Source organism: Bos taurus, chromosome 9, assembly GCF_002263795.3.
Source record: "Bos taurus isolate L1 Dominette 01449 registration number 42190680 breed Hereford chromosome 9, ARS-UCD2.0, whole genome shotgun sequence".
Classification (NCBI taxonomy): Eukaryota; Metazoa; Chordata; class Mammalia; order Artiodactyla; family Bovidae; genus Bos; species Bos taurus.
The window spans coordinates 17,495,139-17,518,443 of record NC_037336.1 but is presented as its reverse complement, the minus strand read 5'-3'; the positions used below and the strand labels follow the sequence as shown (position 1 = coordinate 17,518,443).

The 23,305-nt window shown below is 39.6% G+C and overlaps 1 protein-coding gene across 3 annotated transcripts in view; it reads right to left on the bottom strand.

The window, feature by feature from the left end:
- The window catches only part of MEI4 (meiotic double-stranded break formation protein 4), a 258,866-nt gene that overhangs the window by 78,060 nt on the left and 157,501 nt on the right, over positions 1-23,305 (bottom strand). For 2 of the 3 annotated variants that reach the window (XM_024996921.2, XM_015472775.3), the window contains exon 4: positions 14,766-14,897. The exons of the other annotated variant lie outside the window; for it this stretch is intronic. In XM_024996921.2, the coding sequence (XP_024852689.1) occupies positions 14,766-14,897 (132 nt within the window). The remainder of the gene's footprint in view (positions 1-14,765; positions 14,898-23,305) is intronic. 3 annotated transcript variants of the gene reach the window in all.

The window sequence follows — 23,305 nt, the reverse complement described above, 5'->3', positions numbered from 1 at the left end:
CGAACTATGGACTGAGGTTCATGACACTGTATAGGAGACAGGGATCAAGACCATCCCATGGAAAAGAAATGCAAGAAAGCAAAATGGCTATCTGGGGAGGCCTTACAAATAGCTGTGAAAAGAAGAGAAGCAAAAAGCAAAAGAGAAAAGGAAAGATATAAACATCTGAATGCAAAGTTCCAAAGAATAGCTAGAAGAGATAAGAAAGCCTTCTTCAGCGATCAATGCAAAGGAACAGAGGAAAACAACAGAATGGGAAAGACTAGAGATCTCTTCAAGAAAATTAGAGATACCAAGGGAATATTTCATGCAAAGATGGGCTCGATAAAGGACAGAATGGTATGGACCTAACAGAAGCAGAAGATATTAAGAAGAGATGGCAAGAATACACAGAAGAACTGTACAAAAAAAATCTTCACGACCAAGACAATCACGATGGTATGATCACTCACCTAGAGCCAGACATCCTGGAATGTGAAGTCAAGTGGGCCTTAGAAGCATCACTATGAACAAAGCTAGTGGAGGTGATGGAATTCCAGTTGAGCTATTTCAAATCCTGGAAGATGATGCTGTGAAAGTGCTGCACTCAATATGCCAGCAAATTTGGAAAACTCAGCAGTGGCCATAGGACTCGAAAAGGTCAGTTTTCATTCCAATTCCAAAGAAAGGTAATGTCAAAGAATGCTCAAACTACTGCACAATTGCACTCATCTCACACTTTAGAAAGTAATGCTCAAAATTCTCCAAGCCAGGCTTCAGCAATACATGAACCGTGAACTTCCAGATGTTCAAGCTGGTTTTAGAAAAGGCAGAGGAACCAGAGATCAAATTGCCAACATCCGCTGGATCATTGAAAAAGCAAGAGAGTTCCAGAAAAACATCTCTTTCTGCTTTATTGACTATGCCAAAGCCTTTGACTGTGTGGATCACAATAAAATGTGGAAAATTCTGAAAGAGATGGGAATACCAGACCACTTGACCAGCCTCTTGAGAAACCTGTTTGCAGGTCAGGAAGCAACAGTTAGAACTGGACATGGAACAACAGACTGGTTCCAAATAGGAAAAGGAGTACATCAAGGCTGTATATTGTCACCCTGCTTATTTAACTTATACGCAGAGTACATCATAATAAACGCTGGGCTGGAAGAAACACAAGCTGGAATCAAGATTGCCAAAAGAAATATCAATAACCTCAGATATGCAGATGACACCACCCTTAGGGCAGAAAGTGAAGAGGAACTAAAAAGCCTCTTGATGAGAGTGAAAGAAGAGAGTGAAAAAGTTGGCTTAAAGCTCAACATTCAGTAAACTAAGATTATGTCATCTGGTCCCATAACTTCATTGGAAATAGATGGGGAAACAATGGAAACAGTGTCAGACTTTATTTTTTTGGGCTCCAAAATCACTGCAGATGGTGATTGCAGCCATGAAATTAAAAGGTGTTTACTCCTTGGAAGGAAAGTTATGACCAACCTAGATAGCATATTCAAAAGCAGGGACATTACTTTGCCAACAAAGTTCTGTCTAGTCAAGGCTATGGTTTTTCCAGTGGTCATGTATGGATGTGAGAGTTGGACTGTGAAGAAAGCTGAGCACTGAAGAATTGATGCTTCTGAACTGTGGTGTTGGAGAAGACTCTTGAGAGTCCCTTGGACTGCAAGGAGATCCAACCAGTCCATCCTAAAGGAGATCAGTCCTGGGTGTTCTTTGGAAGGAATGATGCTAAAGCTGAAATGCCAGTACTTTGGCCACCTCATGCAAAGAGTTGACTCATTGGAAAAGACTCTGATGCTGGGAGGGATTGGGGTCAGGAGGAGAAGGGGATGACAGAGGATGAGATGGCTAGATGGCATCACCAACATGATGGACGTGAGTTTGAGTGAACTCCGGGAGATGGTGATGGACAGGGAGGCCTGGCAGACTGCGATTCATGGGGTCGCAAAGAGTCGGACATGACTGAGTGACTAAACTAAATTTAACTCACTTTTCTCAGCCTAGTTGTTGTGTGCTGTTGACTCAATACATTTTATGGTTGAACAATATTCTACTAAATATTCTGATTTACTTATTGATCCTCCTGTCAGTGGAATGGAGTTGTTTTCAGATTAACATTCTTAAAATTAAAGATACTATGAACATTTACAGATAATTGTTCTTGCCAACATAGCTGCTGAATTGTTTGGCCATATGGTAAGTACATAACTGATTTTACAAGGAACTGTTAGCCTGTTTTATATTCTCACTAGCGAGAGAAGACTCTACATATGGACATCACCAGATGGTCAACACTGAAATCAGATTGATAACATTCTTTGCAGCCAAAGATTGAGAAGCTCTATAGAGTCAGCAAAAACAAGACCAGGAGGTGACTGTGGCTCAAATCATGAGCTGCTTATTGCCAAATTCAGACTTAAATTGAAGAAAGTAGGGAAAACCAGTAGATCATTCAGGTATGACCTAAGTCAAATATCTTACAATTATACAGTGAAAGTGACAAATAGATTCAAGGGATTAGATCTGATAGAGTGCCTAAAGAATTATGGATGGAGGTTCGTGACATTGTACAGGAGGTAGTGATCAAGACCATCCCCAAGAAAAAGAAATGTAAAAAAGCAAAATGGTTGTCTGAGGAGGGCTTACAAATAGTTGAAAAAAGAAGAGAAGCAAAAGGCAAAGGAGAAAAGGAAAGACATAACCGTCTGAATGCAGAGTTCCAAAAAACAGCAAAGAGAGATAAGAAAGCCTTCCTCAGTGATCAATGCAAGAAATAGAAGAAAACAATAGAATGTGAAAGACCAGATTTTTCTTCAAGTAAATTAGATACCAAGGGAACATTTCATGCAAAGATGGGCACGATAAAGGAAAGAAATGGTATGGACCTAACAGAAGCAGAAGATATTACAAAGAGGTGGCAAGAATACACAGAACTCTACAAAAAAGATCTTCATGACCCAGATAACCAAAATGGTGTTATCACTCACCAGAGTCAAACATCCTGGAATGCAAAGTCAAGTGGGCCTCAGGAAGCATCACAACGAACAAAGCTAGTGGAAGTGATAGAATTCCTTTTGAGCTACTTCAAATCCTAAAAGATGATGCTGTGAAAGTGCTGCACTCAATATGGCAGCAAATTTGGAAAACTCAGCAGTGGCCACAGGACTGGAAAAGGTCAGTTTTCATCCCACTCCCAAAGAAAGACAATGCCAAACAATGTTTAATTTACAGCACAATTGCACTCATTTCATATGCTAGCAAAGTAATGTTCAAAATTCTCCAAGCCAGGCTTCAATAGTATGTGAACTGTGAACTTCCAGATATTCAAGCTAGATTTAGAAAAGACAACAGAACCAGAGATCAAACTGCCAACATCCACTGGATCATCAAAGAGCAAGAGAGTTCCAGAAAAAACACCTTCTGTTCTACTGACTATGCCAAAGAGTTTGACTGTGTGGATCAAAACAAACTGTGGAAAATTCTTAAAGAGATGGGAATACCAGACCACTGCACCTGCCTCCTGAGAAATCTGTATGCAAGTCAAGAAGCAACAGTTATAATGGACCTGGAAAACAGAGTGGTTCCAAATTGAGAAAGGAATATGTCAATGCTTATACTGTCACCCTGTTTGTTTAACTCATATGCAGAGTACATCATGCAAAATGCTGGGCTGTATGAAGCATAATCTGGAATCAAGATTGCCGGTAGAATTATTGATAATCTCAGATATGCAGATGACACCACCCTTATGGATGAAAGCCAAGAAATAAAAAGCCTCTTGATGAAAGTGAAAGAGGACAGTGAAAAAGTTGGCTTAAAACTCAACATTCAAAAGACTAAGATCATGGCATCCGGTCCCATCACTTCATGGCAAATAGATGGGGAAACAATGCAAACATGAGAAACTTTACTTTTTGGGCTCCAAAATCACTGAGGATGGTGACTGCAGCCATGAAATTAAAAGACGCCTGGTCTTTGGAAGAAAAGTTATGACCAACCTAGACAGCATATTAAAAAGTAGAGACATTACTTTGCCAACAATTGTCCATCTAGTTAAAGCTATGGTTTTTCCAGTAGTCATGTAAGGATGTGAGAGTTGGACTATAAAGAAAGGTGAGCACCAAACAACTGATGCTTTTGAACTGTGGTGTTGAAAAAGACTCTTAAGAGTTTCTTGGACTGCAAGGAGATCAAACCAGTCCATGCTAAAGGAAATCAGTCCTGAATATTCATTGGAAGGACTAATGCTGAAGCTAAAGCTCCAATACTTTGGTCACCTGATGTGAAGAGCTGACTCATTTGAAAAGACACTGATGCTGGGAAAGATTGAAGGCAGGAGGAGAAGGGGATGACAGAGGATGAGATGGTTGGATGGCATCACCAACTCGATGGACATGAGTTTGAGCAAGCTCCGGCAGTTGATTGACAGGGAAGTCTGGCATCCTGTGGTCCATGGGGTTCAACGAGTAGGACACAACTTAGCGACTGAACTGAGCAATTTATGACTTTGAGAACATCTTTAAAACTTTGCCACGTTAATCTTTTTAAAATTTAGCCATTCTTGTCACTATCCATTGCATTTCTCTGCCGACTAATCAAATCACACTTTATTCAGGTATTTACTGTCCATTCCCTTGTAGCTTAGTTGGTAAAGAATCTGCCTGCAATACAGGAGACCTGGGTTTGATTCCTGGGTCAGGGATCCCTTTACGAGGAAATGGCAATCCACTCCAATAGTCCTGCCTGGAGAATCCCATGGACAGAGGAGCCTGGTGGGCTACAGCCCATGGGGTCGAAAGAGTCACATACGACTTAGTGACTAAACCACCAGCAGTATGTATTCTTTCATGCGTTTAAATATTTTGCTCATTTTTTATATCCATTCTTTCCTGATCAAATCATCTTAAGATATGTTTAAAATGAATAGGCCATAAGTGTATGCTGTATTTCAGGCTTATGTACTTGGTAGCTTTTCAGTAAACTCTAGGATTTTCTGTTTCTAAACATGTTGACTCTAAATACAGTTTTACTGTTTCCTCTCAAAGTACAGCTGCCTTATTGCAATGGCAAGGAGGACTAGTTCAAGGATAACTACAAGGGAGAAGACAGAACATCCCTTCCTTGTTCCTTACCTTTGGTGAAAAGCATTCAGTCTTTCACCATGGTATATCCATTAAGGTTTTCACAGAAAACAAAATTTACTGTGTTGAGAAAGTTTCCTTCTGTTCTTTTGTATTTTCTTGAAAAAATCATGAATGGGTGGTGAATTTTGGCAACTGATTTCTCTGCATATACTCAGATAATGTGGGTCTTTCTGTTAAAATTATGAATTATACAGATTGTTTTATGAATGTGAAAATAACTTTTCATTCCTGAGATAAATCTTACCTGAACATCATGTATTATTTTTGTGTATGTTGCTGGGTTCTATTTCGAATACACAGTAAGGATTTTACTTCTGTGTTCATGTGAGAGAGTCTGAGTTTGTTTTCAGTTTTGCTTTGTTTTCCTGCAATGTCTGTCTAGTTTTGATATAAAGTAACGATAGTCTCAGGAAATGAATCAGAAATGTTCCTTATTCTTTCAGTCTCTAAAGAGAGTTTGGGTAGTTTCTTGCTTAAATGCATGATATAATTTATTTGGCCCCAGAGTGGTCTTTGTAGAGAGGTTCATAATTTTAAATACACTTTATTTAATCAGTGTAATTTAGGTTTTCTACTTTTTCTTGAGTCAGTTTTGGTAATTTTCAGCCTTCAAGGAATGTGTGCATTTAGTCTATATTGTTGAGAATACTGCCAAAATTTTTTTCATATTTACTTATTTTCACAGTTTTCTTGGCATATACTGCTTTTATATTTATGTTGAAATTTCCTGTTTGTCTCCTTCTTATTCATGTACTCTTTTTTTCTAATTGAATGAAAGCTTCCTTAAGTTCTGTAGTGCTTTACAACTTCAGAAGTTTCACACACATGATTTTATATAATCCTATAATAACCACTTTTTCCTCCTACCCCTATAGTGTCCCTCCCTCTACCTTCTCCCCACTGGTAACTACTAGCTTCTTCTCTTCATCTGTGAGTCTGTTTCTTTTTTGCTATATTCTCTAGTTTGTTGTATTTTTTTACATTCCATATATAGGTGATGTATTTGTCTTTCTCTGTCTTACCTCACTTAATAGAAGGTTCTCCAAGTCCGTCCACATTGCTATAAATGGCAAGATTTTATTCGTTTTGTTATCGCTAAGTAGTATTCCAGTGGGCGTCTGTGTGTGTGTGTGTGTGTGTGCAGTCACAGTTTTATCTATTCATCTCTCGATGGACACTTAGGTTGCTTCTGTAACTTGGCAATCATAAATAATGCTGCTATGAACATTGAGATGCATGTGTCTTTTAATTAGTATTTTTTGGATATATATACCCTGAAAGTGGAATTGCTGAGTCATATGGTAGTTCTATTTTCAGCTTAATGAGAAACTTTTATACTGTTTTCCACAGTGGCAGAACCAATTTACATTCCCACCAAACTGTACAAGGGCTTCCGTTTCTCCACATCCTCGCTAACACCTGTTATTTGTGTGCTTTATGATGACTACCGTTCTGAGAGGTGTGAGATGACATTCCACTGTGGCTTTGATTTACATTTGCCTTATGATTAGTGGTGTTGAGCATCTTTTCATGTGCCCGTGAGTTAATCAGCTATTTTTGATGTTGAGCTGTATAACTCCTAATATATAATCTGCATTATATATACATACACACACAGATTTAAGACTTGGACCATAAAGAAGGCTAAGTGCTAATGAATTGATCCTTTCAAATTATGGTGCTGGAAAAGATTCTTGAGAGTGCCTTGTACTGCAAAGAGATCAAACCAGTCAATTCTAAAGGAAATCAGTTCAGTTCAGTTCAGATGCTCAGTCATATCCGACTCTTTGTGACCCCACGGACTGCAGCATGCCAGGCTTCCCTTTCCATCACCAACTCCTGGAGCTTGCTTGAACTCATGACCACCAAGTTGGTGATGCCATTCAAACATCTCATCCTCTGTTGTCCCCTTCTCCTCCTGCCTTCAATCTTTCCCAGCATCAGGGTCTTTTCCAATGAGTCAGTTCTTCACATCAGGTTGGCCGAAGTATTGGAGCTTCAACTTCAGCATCAGTCCTTCCAATGAATATTCAAGACTGATTTCCTTTAGGATGGACTGGTTTTATCTCCTTGAAGTCCAAGGGACTGTCAAGAATCTTTTCTAGCATCACAATTTGAAAGGATCAATTCCCACTTAGCATTCACACCCTGAATATTCACAGGAAGGACTGATGCTGAAGCTGAAGCGCCAAAACATTGGTCACCTGATACAAAGACCTGACTCATTGGAAAAGACCTTGATGCTGGGAAAGACTGAAGGCAAAAGGAGAGGGTGCAGCAGAGGATGAGATGGTTAGACAGCATCACAGACTAAATGGACATGAATGTGAGCAAACTACCAGAGACAGTGAAGGGCAGGGAAGCCTGGCATGCTGCAGTCCATGGGGTCACAAAGAGGGATGCAACATGGCCACTGGAACAGCAACAACGATAATGTTCTTCCAGCAGCCAGCTACTTTACCTGTGAACCAACAAGTTCTCTTTATGCTGTGTTTCCAAGCCTCTGTTAGAATCTGTCTAAAATAGTCTTTATCCTAGAACTATAAAGTACTATAGTGCTAAGGTCCAACACTTAGGGTCTCCACTGAATGCCTTATTAAACAGGGTCTTGGTTTTATAGCTGAATAGAATTTAGATCATCCCAAACACTGTGTGAGGTCTGGCTATTGTTCTTTGTAGTATTTCTTTTCTGAGCAGGTTTTCTTTATTTGGCCTTGTGAAGTGTCCTCCTATACACGTGCAGCTCAGTAGTCAACAAGAAATCAAGAAAACCTCTGCAGAAATTACTTGAGCTCTTCCTTTTCAGAGTTTTCTTCTCTCCATGACCCTGACCCAGAATTTCCCTACATCAGTTCTCTGGAACTCCAGACTCTGACCCACCAGTTCAGTGAGAGCGCTGGGACTGGTGGGCCTCCAGGCCAAAAGTCAAGGCGATCATGGGCTACATAGTTTGTTTACTTATCTTAAGAATCACAACTCTGTATTGCTTATTGTCTAAAATTCACCAAATTGTGTTATCTGTCCAGAGTTTTAGCTATTTACATTGGGAAGGGTACTCTGTATGTCTTTTTAATAAACTTTTTAAAATAAGTTCAAGAAATTTTATTTTAAAAAGACAATTTGTTACACTTTTTCCAAAAAATCACCTTAATATGCAAATTTGAGATGCAAATCTCCAATAAGAATTGCATCAAAGGAGCTTGCATAACTCAGTGAAGCTACCAGACATGTCTTGTAGGGTCACCTAAGACAGAGGGGTCACAGTGAACAGTTCACAAAATGTGGTACACTGGAGGAAGAAATGGCAAACCACTTCAGTATTCCTGCCACGAGAACCCCATGAATAGTATGAAAAGTCAAAAAGATATGACACTGGAAGGTGAGTCCCCCCCAGGTCAGAAGGTTTCCAATGTACTACTGGGGAAGAGCAGAGGGCAATTATTAATTTCTCCAGAAAGAATGAAACAGCTGGGCCAAAGTGGAAATGACACTCCACTGCGGATGTGTCCAGTGGTGAAAGTAAAGTCTGATGCCATAAATAACAATATTGCAATAGGAACCTGGAATGTTCAGTCCATGAATCAAGGTAAATTGGATGTGGTCAAGCAGGAGTTAGCAAGAGTGAACATTGAAATCTTAGGAATCAGTGAACTAAAATGAACGGGTTATGGATGAATTTAATTCAAGTGACCATAACATTTACCAATGTGGGCAAGAATCCCTTAGAAGAAATGGTATAGCCCTCCGTGGGAAATGAGCAAATTGGTGTGTTCAGGCTCCCTTACTCCACGTTTTGTAAATAACGATTATGTAACAGCTGAGCTCATTCGTAGTACTGTGTGTGCACGTCACAAGGTGCTCACCTGGTGTGGTACGTGCGTGTGAGCTCCATCGAGAAAGTGGCGGCGTTACTGCTGCGTTACACCTGTGTCCACTGGGTCAGCCGCAAGAGCAGGGAAGCTGTGTCATGGCTGCCATGCCAGCAAGGAGACAGTAAACATGCCTGCAGTTCCTATGGCTCCTCAAGTCTCTTTCCAGCCTCTTAACTCACACCTTGCCCAGGCTGGGTTCAGCGAACAGTAAGAACAGCAAGACAACTGGAGCCATGAACAGGATCAGCAATACACCCTTACAGTCAACAAAAGAGTCTAAAAGTGTAATCTCAAAAATGACAGAATGATCTTGGTTCGTTTCCCTTCAACATCATGGTAATTTAAGTCTAGGCCCCACTACTAACTAATGTCAAAGTAGCAGAAGTTGACTAGTTCTATGAAAACCAACAAGACTTTCTAGAACTAACACCAAGAAAAAAGATGTCCTTTTCATCATAGGGAATTGGAATGCAAAACTAGTAAGTCAAGAGATACCTGGAGTAACAGACATGTTTGTTATTCCAGATACTTGGAATAACAGACAAGCCACCTCGGGCTTCCCTGGTGGCTCAGCTGGTAAAGAATCCACCTGCAGTGCAGGAGACTGGGTTTAATCCCTGGGTTGGGAAGACACCCTGGAGAAGGGAACAGCTACCCACTCCAGTATTCTGGCCTGGAAAACTCCATGGACTGCATAGTCCATGGGGTCACAAGGGGTCGGACACGACTGAGTGACTTTCACTTTGGCCTTGGAGTACAAAATGAAGCAGAGCAAATGTTACCAGGGTTCTGTCAAAAGAATATGCTGGTTATTGCAAATACCCTTTTCCAACAACCCGAGAGACAACTCTACATATGGACATCACCAAATGGTCAATAATGAAATCAGATTGACTGACATTTATAATATTCATCTAACATCTAATAGTAAAATAAAGCTGGTCTTTCCTTGCTAACTCTCCCACTCCACAGCACTCTTCTGAGTCCCCGTTTGCTTTCTGACTATGATTTCATGATTGCCATATAGTGATAATCCCCTAATTTTTATGTAGGTCCCTCTTTCTCTCAAGCTTTAATTTCACATTTCTATGTTTGACAACTTCAATGTTTCCTCATATTCCATACATACAAAATAAACTTTTTCTGTTTTCCAAGAAGCATTTCTTTCCATTTTCCTAATTCTACTTATGACATTCATTTTTCCTCTTAGTTTTATAAAACTAATTTTTACACTGATTCTCCTCTCTCCTTCACAGTAAACATATCCTGAGTCCTTTGTATAACACCTCTTGTATACAAGTGAGTATTTCTATTGCTGCTTGTAGAAGAGTTATTGCATTGAGTGTCCAAATACATGGCTTCCTTACATTCATGCCCCTTATATTCCCTTCTATTCTAACTCCATCTCTTACCACTGTTTTACTGAGTTTCTGAGCCTTACATGTAGTAGACACCTTGAACTTACTAATCGTTAGTCATTATATACCCTTTTATAGTAAAAAAAAATCTGGAAAGCATAAAAGTAAATTTTTTATATTTCCTTGCTGCTTTGGTTCTGAATATGTTGTTAGTTTAGAAATAAATGCACACAGAAAATCTATATTAGCTGAAACTGAATCACACAGTGAGATTCAGTGTGTGAGGGCATATAGTGAGGGCATCTGTATGGCTGTTGTACACTGTGGCAAGGCTGTTTTATGGACCCTGTGTCTATAGCAGTAGCTCCTGGAGTCAGCAAACTGCTTCATGATCATGATGGTGAAGGCAGCAATTCCTTTGAAACTAGATTTTGCTCGGTGATTGTGGGAGGTGGTTGTTGTTCAGTCACCCAGTTGTGTCTGACTCTGCCACTCCATGGACTGCAGCAACCAGGCTTCCATGACCTTTACTATCTTCAAGAGCTTGATCAAACTCATGAGTTGATTGTGCCATCCAACCATTTGCTGCCCCCCTTTTTCTCCTGCCGTCAATCTTTCCCAGCATCATAGTCTTTTTAGTGAGTTGGCTTTTCACATCAGGTGGCCAATAAAGTATTGGATCTTCAGTATCTGTCCTTCCAATGAATATTCAGGGTGGATTTCCTTTAGGATTGATTGGTTTGATCTCCCTGCTGTCCAAGAGACTTTCAAGAGACTTCTCTAGCAACATAGTTAGAAAGGACCAATTCTTTGGCACTCAGTCTTCTTTACGATCCAACTATCACATTTGTATGAGACTATTGGAAAAACCATAGCTTTGACTATATAGACTTCTGCTGGTAAAGAGATGACTCTGCTTTTAATATGCTGTCTAGGTTTGTCATAGCTTTTCTTTCAAGAAGCAAGCATCTTTTAATTTCATTACTGCAGTCACTGTCCACAGTGATTTTGGAGCCCAAGGAAATAAAGTTATGGAAGGGGCCTAGGCTTTTCTTTAACAATTCCATAGCTCTTCATGCATTCTTTACTTTCTCCTTAAATTGAATGGAGTAAATTCTGTCACCCATTGTTAAGAATGCTGATGAGTAGTTTCCTTGTCTTTAAACAGTAATACTAATATCTTGAAAGGTTATTAAAAGAATTGAATGGTACAATTCATGTAAAGCATTTAAGACATATTATCTGCCAAACACTAACTCTTGTTTTTGTGTTTTTACTCTTGTTTTAAAGTTGCTTAACAATCAGAATGCCTGGGTTTGAATCATGGCTTGTAGCATATGTTCTTTCTGCAAGCTTGGTCAAGTTGCTTAACTTTTCTAAGGTTTGATTTCTTTATCTATAAACTAGGTAAAAAGAAAAACTACTTCATGTAGTTTGGCAAGGGAAGCCCGAAAATTAAATGAGAATATGTTAATAATTTTTTTTCCTGTACTTTGTTATTCTCCACACAAATCTGATTCCATTCAAACTAATTTCCCACATTGATTCCTGTTTTAATGCCATGAGCTCAACCTGTTTCCTCAGAGTTCTGGGCACACCTTTTAAAAATAACATTCAGTATCCTGACATTATACATTCTCTGTTTTTCAATTCAAATCCATTTTCAAGCTGTTCCTTTTTCATGTAATCTTTTCAAGGATCTGAAACCTACCTTGATCACTTTCTTGGTCTTACAGCTCCTACAAACAGCACCATGCATTTTAACACATTTTTTTCCATTAGTAAATGTGCCTTATTTCTTTCTCAAGAGGATTTTTTGTTCAATGAGATCATTCAGTTCAGTTCAGTCGCTCAGTCATGTTGGACTCTTTGCGACCCCATGAATTGCAGCATGCCAGGCCTCCCTGTCCATCACCAACTCCCGGAGTTCACTCAGGCTCACGTCCATCGAGTCGGTGATGCCATCCAGCCATCTCATCCTCTGTCGTCCCCTTCTCCTCCTGCCCCCAATCCCTCCCAGCATCAGAGTCTTTTCCAATGAGTCATTCAGTTCAGTTCAGTTCAGTCGCTCAGTCATGTCCAACTCTTTGCGACCCCATGAATCGCAGCATGCCAGGCCTCCCTGTCCATCACCAACTCCCAGAGTTCACTCAAACTCACGTCCATCGAGTCGGTGATGCCATCCAGCCATCTCATCCTCTGTTGTCCCCTTCTCCTCCTGCCCCCAGTCCCTCCCAGCATCAGGGTCTTTTCCAATGAGTCAACTCTTTGCATGAGGTGGCCAAAGGACTGGAGTTTCAGCTTTAGCATCAGTCCTTCCAAAGAAATCCCAGGGCTGATCTCCTTCAGAATGGACTGGCTGGATCTCTTTGCAGTCCAAGGGACTCTCAAGAGTTTTTTCCAACACCGCAGTTCAAAAGCATCAATTCTTCAGCACTCAGCTTTCTTCATAGTCCAACTCTCACATCCATACATGACCATTAGTAACAACTAATTAAAAAAAAATCTAACAGAGCTCTTCCAAGAGTTCTCCACTTAACAATGACTTGAAAAACTATTGACCAGATGATTTACCATGTCATTGATTGAAATCAATTAGATTATACAGTATTTTGTCATTAAATGTAGAGAACTTATATGTATGAATTTGGTTAAGTGTTTAATATTATATATACATAATTTTCTTAATATTAATTTTTTTCTCTTTACCAAAACATTTCTGTCTCTAATTTCCTTTGATTGTGCTTACTTCAACAATAGAAACAATAATAATATTAGATGAACTGACAAAATGAACACATAAAATATGTCACTGTCAACATTAAAACATGAGAATGACTCCTGTTCCTCAGATGCATTTACTAGCAGTGACATAAGACTCACAGATAAAAGGGCTAGAGAATCATTTTCAAACTTGGCTGCACAGTGGAATCACCTGGTGAGCTTTACCAATATCGATACAGTGAGTCCCCTACATGTGAAACTTCAAGCTCGCATGTCCAACGACGTAAGTTAGTTCACATGCCTAGTGTACACTGTCACACGCATGCATTCTATACAAGTGGCTGTGCTTTTGTGCACATTATTGTACATTACTGCATTGAATACAGAGTACAGTATCTTTATTTAAAGCCCAGGGTGTCCAGAAGCAAGTGTAAAAGCAGGGGTGAGGTAGCAGGCACTACTGTACTTTTCAAGGTATTGTACAATAAGGTTTAAACTGTTTTCCTTTTTTGTGTTTGCTTTTTATGTATGTATTATTTGTGTGAAAAGTGTTATAAATGTATTACTGTATAGTACTGTATAGCCAAGCCAATTGTGTTAGATGGCTACCTGGGCTAACATTTTTGGACTTAGAAACAAACTGGACTTATGAACATGCTCTCAGAATGGAATTTGCTTATATGTAGGGGACTTAGGGTAATGTGTCAGCATGCTAAAAAGCAGAGATATTACCTTCCTGACAAAGGTCCATCTAGTCAAAGCTATGGTTTTTCCAGTGGTCATGTATGGATGTGAGAGTTGGACCATGAAGAAAGCTGAGCACCAAAGAATTGATGCTTTTGAACTGTGGTGCTGGAGAAGACTCTTGAGAGTCCCTTGGACTGCAAGGAGATCAAACCAGTCCATCCTAAAGGAAATGAGTCCTGAATATTGACTGGAAGGACTGATGGTGAAGCTGAAACACCAATACTTTGGCCACCTGATGTGAAGAACTGACTCATTTGAAAAGACCCTCATGCTGGGAAAGATTGAAGGCGGAAGGAGAAGGGGACGACAGAGGATGAGATGGTTGGATGGCATCACCGAGTCGATAAACACGAGTATGAATAAGCTCTAGGAGTTGGTGATGGACAGGGAAGCCTGGAGTGCTACAATCCATGGTGTCGCAAAGAGTTGGACACCACTGAGAGACTGAACTGAACTACAGTACCTGCATCTTAACCCCAGAGACCTCCATTTAATTCGATTGGCATATGCCTTGGCAACTGGATATTTAAAGTCAGTCAGATGAGTCTCATGAGAAATTAGAAATAAGAACCATTGGTCAGAGGTTATTCTCCATTTAGCATCCACTCTTGTTCTCTTTCCTCTCACTGCTTTGCTTTAGAAACATGCTACTTGCTTGGAGAGGCTTAAGGCCACTCCTTTGCCATTACTAGTAATACCTTTGACACATATATACCAGTAAGGGTGATAAAATGGTATTATTTTGAGAACTATTTTATGAAAATATCATTCTGTAATTTCAGCAGGCAGTAACAATATTCATGTATTACTAGATATAAGGTAATGATGAAAATATCTGCCTGGCAAAAAGACAGAGAAAGGGAAAACAAGTTTACAGATGCATTAATTAACTATAAAAGAAAGTTACAATTTCAGGTTGTATGTACCTGGTCGATGGCACCCAGATCATCAGCAAAGCTGTTTACTTCTGACAGAAGCAGGGATATTATAGATCTTCTCAACAAGCTGCAACTTCCCAGGGTTACCAGACTCCGCGAGACGTAACGCTGCACCTGAAACTGCAGATCGAGGTAAGCAGGCGTCTACTTTCCGTCAAGGTAGCTCAGAAGATACTTAATGGGCATTTTCTAAGATTTACTACTGAGCTCCCTGCTGTGGGGAGCTCAGAAAGTGTCAACATAATTCTGGGTCAGTCTCAAGCAAAACCGTGAAGCAGATTATCACGATAGAAGCAATGAAATTTTATAGCAGTTAATATTTTGAAATGTGTGACAAGGTGCTAAAATGGAAGTTTTAGCTGAAGGACCAAAAGATCATATCATTTAGATGATAGACTACGTACAGAATGAATCAAGGGGATGACAAAGCAAGACTCTCAGACCCTTAACCATTAAATATAGATATGGAGCTGTAGAGGCAGAGATGATAAAAAGGGAAAGAGGAAAAGGTCTGAAGATGTCTTTGGGAAGAGGCCCACCTCCACGCTGCAGAGGGACGGGTATGGGTGTCTATTCTCCACAAATCAAAAAAGAGGTCATTTAGAGGGAGGAGAAAAAAATGTGGGACTCTGATTTTTCATCTAGAGGTAGCACAAGAACTTGTCATTCAATAAATTTCAAAGGACAGTGGGAGACAATAAACTATATCCCTTACAGTTATTAGGAGAAATGCCACTTGATTATTATTCACATTAAGGTACATATAACTCATACCTCAATTTTCATTAAATCTTTTCTTTAATTATCTGGGAGAAAGGAGACTTCAAGGAGTATCTCAAAACACAAAAACAGCATCTACCTTGCCATTGCTCTCTATGAGCTTAAAATCATACTGAGGAGACACTACTTTGCTATATAAAATATTTAAATGACAATGCTAAATAACTAATGCCATATGATACTAAGAAATGCCATCTGTGTCCTTTAGGATAAGCACTTAATGTAGATATTCCTCAAATTGATATTTTAATAATATGCTTTAAAAGCTAATCAATGACACTAAGAAACTGAATAGATTATAGGCTTCAAAAAACATCTATTATAAATCCAGATGTGTATAACTAGCTGTTAATAATAATTTTCTAAATCAACTTATCAAATTTACAACTAAAACCACATCAATTTATTATCATAGGGAATCACAGTTATTTATCAGTTATTTCCTAATAACATAATTAGCTAAGACTCCCATCTTTTGTAACTCTTTAATACCATTTACTATATGTCCCATTTTTTATAACATTTTTCTTTGTACTTGAAATAAAGAGTGCTCTTAGTTAAGTTCTAAAAAAACTTCTGTTGAGTATTTCATGGATGATGTAGTTGTTTACTTACCATTTTCCCTTAATATGTAATCTTTAGGGGATAGCTTAAAGAGAAGATAAATTTCACAATAAAATGGACTTTACACAGTGGGGATGAAGTGAAGTTATGACAGGCTGCAGACTCTGGAGCCCAACACTTGCCTGAGTTAAATCCCAGCTCCATGCTTATTAACTTGTACTAACAACTTACTAACCTTTTATTTCTCAGCTTACATTTCTGCAAAATAGTGACTGGACAGCAGCACCTACATAGAGTCCTTCATATGAAGTTAAGACAGCAAAAATGATTAACACAGGGCCAGTCCCCCAGTATGCCAGCAAATTTGGAGAACTCAGCAGTGGCCACAGGACTGGAAAAGGGCAGTTTTCATTCCAATCCCAAAGAAAGGCAATGGCAAAGAATGCTCAAACTACCGCAAAATTGCACTCATCTCACACGCTAGTAAAGTAATGCTCAAAATTCTCCAAGCCAGGCTTCAGCAATACTTGAACCGTGAACTTCCAGATGTTCAAGCTGGTTTCAGAAAAGGCAGAGGAAACAGAGATCAAATTGCCAACATCCACTGGATCATGGAAAAAGCAAGAGAGTTCCAGAAAAACATCTATTTCTGCTTTATTGACTATGCCAAAGTCTTTGACTGTGTGAATCACAATAAACTGTGGAAAATTCTTAAAGAGATGGGAATACCAGACCACCTGACCTGCCTCTTGAGAAACCTGTATACAGGTCAGGAAGCAACAGTTAGAACTGGACATGGAACAACAGACTGGTTCCAAATAGGAAAAGGAGTACATCAAGGCTGTATATTGTCATCCTGCTTATTTAACTTATATGTAGAGTACATTATGAGAAACGCTGGGCTGGAAGAAGCACAAGCTGGAATCAAGATTGCCGGGAGAAATATCAATAACCTTAGATATGCAGATGACACCACCCTTATGGCAGAAAGTGAAGAGGAACTAAAGAGCCTCTTGATGAAAGTGAAAGAGGAGAGTGAAAGAGGAGAGCTTTAAGTTGGCTTAAAGCTCAACATTCAAAAAACTAAAATCATGGCATCTAGTCCCAACATTTCATGGGAAATAGATGGGAAAACAGTGGAAAAAGTGTCAGACTTTATTTTTTTGGGCTCCAAAATCACTGCAGATGGTGATTGCAGCCATGAAATTAAAAGATGCTTACTCCTTGGAAGGAAAGTTATGACCAACCTAGACAGCATATTAAAAAGCAGAGACATTACTTTGACAGCAAAGGTCCATCTAGTCAAGGTATAGTTTTCCCAGTGGTCATGTATGGATGTGAGAATTGGACTGTGAAGAAAGCTGAGTGCCAAAGAATTGATGCTTTTGAACTGTGGTGTTGGAGAAGACTCTTGAGAGTCCCTTGGACTGCAAGGAGATCCACCCAGTCCATTCTGAAGGAGATCAGTCCTGGGTGTTCATTGGAAGGACTGGTGCTAAAGCTGAAACTCCAATACTTTGGCCACCTGATGCGAAGAGTTGACTCATTGGAAAAGACTCTGATGCTGGGAGGGATTGGGGGCAGGAGGAGAAGGGGATGACAGAGGATGAGATGGCTGGCTGGCATCACCGACTTGATGGACATGAGTTTGAGTAAACTCCGGGAGTTGGTGATGGACAAGGAGTCCTGGCGTGCTGTGATTCATGGGGTTGCAAAGAGTGAGACACGACTGAGCGTCTGAACTGAACTGAACTGAAGGCCTGCAGTAAGTGTCCATTAAGTGTTAAATATTACAATTTAGGATAGTAATATAAAAGCATCGAAGGTTTTATGTTTAATTCATTGACCCTTGAGATGTTAAATATTAGAAATAAAATCATTTGTCTAGAGTTAATACAGTCCTTTTAGAGGACAGTGCTGAGAAGGAAAGTTCAGCACAAAGGGTTTTTCCACTGTATGGCTGTGAAGTAAGACTGTCTCCTTGATGTGACTGAGATCCATACAAGAGCAAAGACTAAGTGTACAGCCATTAGGATGATTTAAAGTTCTGTGAATATTATAATAAAATGATCTCCATTCTTCCTTTCATTAGGGTTAGGGTTGCCCTTTTGTAAATGCAGGGAATTTTGAGAGAGGCTGAACTGGAGCCTGGGCTTTTATCATGTATAAGGTGACTGCAGTAGAAACCAGAAAAGGGCTTGTCAACACCTCCACCATCCTTTTCTACTCTATAGTGCCTCTTATCTCTATTTCAGGGACAGGAGGGCAGAAATAAATTTCCCAGATTCCTCTACAGTTAGGATTTGGGATGTGATCTGAGCTCTGCCAGTTAGGGCACTCATTTGGGAACTGGATGCAGCAGTATATTTTGGAATCAGAGAAGCAGGGCACAGGGCATGCACTTCATGCACTTTGTTGGCGCAGTCTGTGGCAGAAGTGGCATGATTCTGGCATATCTTGCAGCTGGTTCAGAGGACTCCTTCATCTCCAGGTTCTTAAACCCAGTAGAAGCAGCAGGATACTATTTTGGTGACCCACTGGCTTAGGGAGTCATTCCTATTAACTCAAGGTTTCCCAAAGGTGCTTGGATTTATATATTCACCTGGAGGATTTGCCAGAGCTCAGTGCCACATTGAAGTACTGGATTATCCAGGAGCGGAAATGCCTACCCATGTGCCCAATAAATTTGCCTATTTGACCTGCACAGGAAACTGAAGAACCTTTGAGAATGCTAGTGAATTATTATAAAATTAGGTCACCACCTGTAATTTCTAATTACACAGTGCTGATGACAGTTCCAGATGCAGCTCCCTGCCTCTGACACTTGGTAAGGCAGGTCCTGATCGGGGGAGTTTGCATTTGCCTAGGATACTGCAGTGTGATTCCCCTGTCCAGGTCAGGCTATGTCAACTTGCTGGCTCCATGCCATCATTTTGTTCTTAGAATTCTGATTACTGAACTGGTCACAGGACATCATGCCAGTGCACTGGACTGACACCATGCTGATATGGCAGGGGTTTTGAGGGCCCCAGTAAAAACACAACATTTCAGAGAATGAACCCCAGAAATTCAGGTGCCTGGTGTACTTGGCAAGTCTTGGGGTCTGACACATGTTGGAACTACACTCCCCAAATGAAAAACATGTTGCTTTAGATGTAGCTCCCATCACTAATAAAAAGATACAATACTTGATGTGCCTCTGGATATCTGAGGCAACATATATCCCTTTGGTTTTTTTACTTAGATGTATAGATTGAGAAATCACAAGGCTGTGAACTGCAAGAGGGGCCCAGAAGAGCATATAAAGATCTCTAGAAGCTGAGGAAGAAGTTTGTTCCTGTAGGTGACTAACAAGAATGGATCTCACGACCAATAAGAGCCAATATCCCAGAGTTAATCAGTATACTCTGTGAATTCTGTAGCCATGACCCTAATCAGATAATCACAACGGAGGTTCTTTTTATGGGGGGTTTGGGGAGAAAGGCATAACTTTCTTGACAAGTAAATTTTATCCTTTATAGAAAACAAAAAGAAAGAAAGAAAGAAAGAAAATAACTCTTTGCTTATGCTATTTGGCCCCAGTAAAGATTGAATGAGTTCCTGACTGTGGACACCAAGTGACCACATGCCCAGAGCTGCTCATCTCAACTGGGTGTTATCTAAAATCAGGTATACATGGTAATATTTCATCATTAAGTAGTTGTAATAGATCAAAATAGGGATCAAGCAGGAACGGAAAGCATGGGTAAATTTTCCTTGGGCACTTAGTTCAAACTAGAATACCACTTCATAAAAGGTTGAATAATAGGAAACATGCACTAATCCATGATCAATACACAACATTCCCTCCCCCACAACCAAAATACACAGGTTCAGGAATCAACGTACGAAAGTGAGACTGGGAAGTCTCAATAGACATCTAGTGATTTATGGGCAAAGTGTCATTCCCATCCTTATGGCACTGGATTTCTCCCTAGAGGTATACATAACCAAGTGAAAATGCTTCCTACTGACTGACCCAGCAACAGTTTCATGAACTGGAAGTTGAGATTTCCACCTGGCTACACAGATTTCTTCATGCAACTATGCCACTGGCAAAAGAGAGGCTCCTGGTGCAACTGACTTCAATGTGGAGGAAAATAGGGATTTACAATGTGATGAATCAGGGAAGATTATACCTGGAAGCCGGGGATTTCCCTGTAGGCCTGACACATCCAAGTGGTAGAAGTAAACAGAATACTATAGCCAACTTCATGAGGTCAGACCTTTCAAAGATGAAACTGTGTATAAATCAACTAAGGTTCTGGTTGAGGACAAAGGGGAATGTGATTGGCAGTAGAAAAAGAAAGTCAGTACAAATCATAGACTCATAACCAGTTGTAGAACTTAAGGCCATGATGGGTTACTTTTTTCTTCCTCTGTGCTTGTGTGTGTGTGTGTATGTGTGTGACTGTGTGCATGTATTTCATAACGTAGGCCATGAATTACAAAGTATCAAATGAGAATTGTGTCTGAACTAGCATGGGGATGATTACTATCACATCACACCACATGAAAGGACCAAAACTTTGAATCCCTCCTTTTGAGAAGAGGTCTATAGATTTTTGTTTACACAGAGCTGGTACGTTATGTCTTCATAACACAGTGCTGTTGCTATTGAGATTTGAGGGAAGTTTGAATACGGGAAAAATGGAGTATATGAATGTTGAATAATTAATAGGAGTGGTGCACAGCTGATAGACTGGAATCACCACTCAGATATTCTTTAAGCACACTTCAAGCACTAAAAAGGCTAATACTCTCCTTCAGAGATGTTTCTGGATATAATTTAAATGTTTGTAATTAGTACATCTTATTTAAGATATAGTGGAGAATTATTAATACTTGAGGAGAAAGGCATGTTGTAGGGCATCCCTTTTGAATGATGATACAGTTTCCTAGAAGATACAGCAGGATTCTGGAACAGCTGGAAGAATTCTTCCTGAATCAGGAGATTTCTGATGATAAATCTCTACCATCTGGGACTGGAAGCTTTGGAGACTTCTGTCTCTGGGCTGCCTCCATCAGAGTAAAAGCAGCAGCAGGCCTGATTCCGTGGGTGTGTTTTACAAGAAGGGATTTTAAGACAAGTATTAAAACTGGGCTTAATGCTAGTACTAACCCAAAAGATACAGATTCAGTAGAGAAAGAGAAAATATTAAAAAGAACCCAGTAGAGATTCAAGAATATGTGACATAAAAACTCAAGGTGGATGAGCTCAGGAGAACAATGCAGATGACTGAGTAAACAGTTGATATACTTGAATATAAGTCAGTAAAATTTATGCAGCCTGAGGAACTAACCATCTCAGGGACACAGGGGTAATATACACAGCTCCACTGTAAGTGCAACTGGGGTCCAGAAGGAAAAAAGGGTCAGAACAGGCAGAAGATGTTTGAAGAAACAATGGCTGAAAACTTCCTGAATCCGGTGAAAGACAGATTAAATGTACATTAAATATACACATTCAAAAATCTCATTAACCCCAAGCAATTAGTATTAAAAAAAAAAAAAAAAAGCCTAGGCATATCATGGCTAAATCCTGAAAACTGTGGATATGGAGACAAACTTGAGAGCAATCAGGGAAAAATGACTCCTTACAGGGAACACAACATTATAGATAACTGTGTGAAATATGTTTTCTTTAATTTCTTTTGTTTTCTTTTTTTATTATTTTTATTTTATTTTATTTTTTAACTTTACAATATTGTATTGGTTTTGCCATATACCAACATCAATCAATTTCTTAATGTTTTGTGTTTTAAGCAAAGATATCTTGTATTTTTCTTGAAAACTTATTATTTTGTTATTTTATGCTAATACAAGTAAATTATTTTAATTCCATTTTAGACTCAATCACTTTTTAAGTATGTATTTAATATATAACTTTTCTAAGTATGTATTTTTCTTAAACATGTGCAAGAATCTTGGATTAGAAACAACTGAATTATCAATATATTCCTCCTAGAGTAAATAAGATAAATCAACAAACCTAAGAATTGTGGGTGGGAAGTAAAAGAAAATTACATACATCTCCTTTGACTTCCTTTTTGCTTAAAAAAAATCAGTCATTAAAGACTAGAAATAAAATATGTACTAAAGTTATCATTATTAAAGTGATACAACTATGCAGCATTTTCATGAATTTTGGGGACACACGATGGATTCTGTAATCAGCTGTGTGTTCTCTAAAATTCCCATCACAGAGCCTCTCAGGATGCTCCCATAACTTAGCATAACTTGTCTCTCTCTGCTGCCATAACTACTATATGACACAACTCTTACTACTACAATTTCCACCTCAGAGAGGTGAGATCATCTAGTCATTTAGAGTTCAGACTCTAGATCCAGACTCCTGTTCAAAACGTGACTCTGCAAACTATTCCCTATATGACCACTGCGAAGTTACCACACTTCTCTTTACCTCAGTTTTCCCATCTGTAAAAGGAGGTGAAGAAGAGTTACAATTTCATAAACTTGTTTTGAAAAATAGATGAGTTAATCTGTAAGACTTGTAACAGTGCTTGGCACACAGCAATGCCCAGTGAACGTTAGCTATTTTCAACTTCAAGAAAAGATAACAAAGTGGAAGTATATAAGAACTTATTGACAACACAGACTCACAGATAGACAAACTTACAGTTACCAAGGGGGAAGGGAGGGAGGAATAAATTGGAAGATTAAGATTGACATAAACACACTACTATATATAAAATAGATAATTAATAATGACCTACTATATACTGTGTATCGGAGAAAGCAATGGCATCCCACTCCAGTACTCTTGCCTGGAAAATCCCACGGATGGAGGAGCCTGGTAGGCTGCAGTCCATGGGGTCGCTAGGAGTCAGACACGACTGAGCGACTTCACTTTTCACTTTCATGCATTGGAGAAGGAGATGGCAACCCACTCCACTGTTCTTGCCTGGAGAATCCCAGGGGTGGGGGAGCCTGGTGGGCTGCTGTCTATGGGGTCGCACAGAGTTGGACATGACTGAAGTGACTTAGCAGCAGCGGCAGCAGGATATACTGTGTATACTGTGCTTAGTCGTGTCCAACTGTGTGTGATCCCAGGGACTGTAGCCCACCGGGCTCCTTTGTCCATGTGGATTCCCCAAGCAAGAATACTGGAGTGGGTTGCCTGC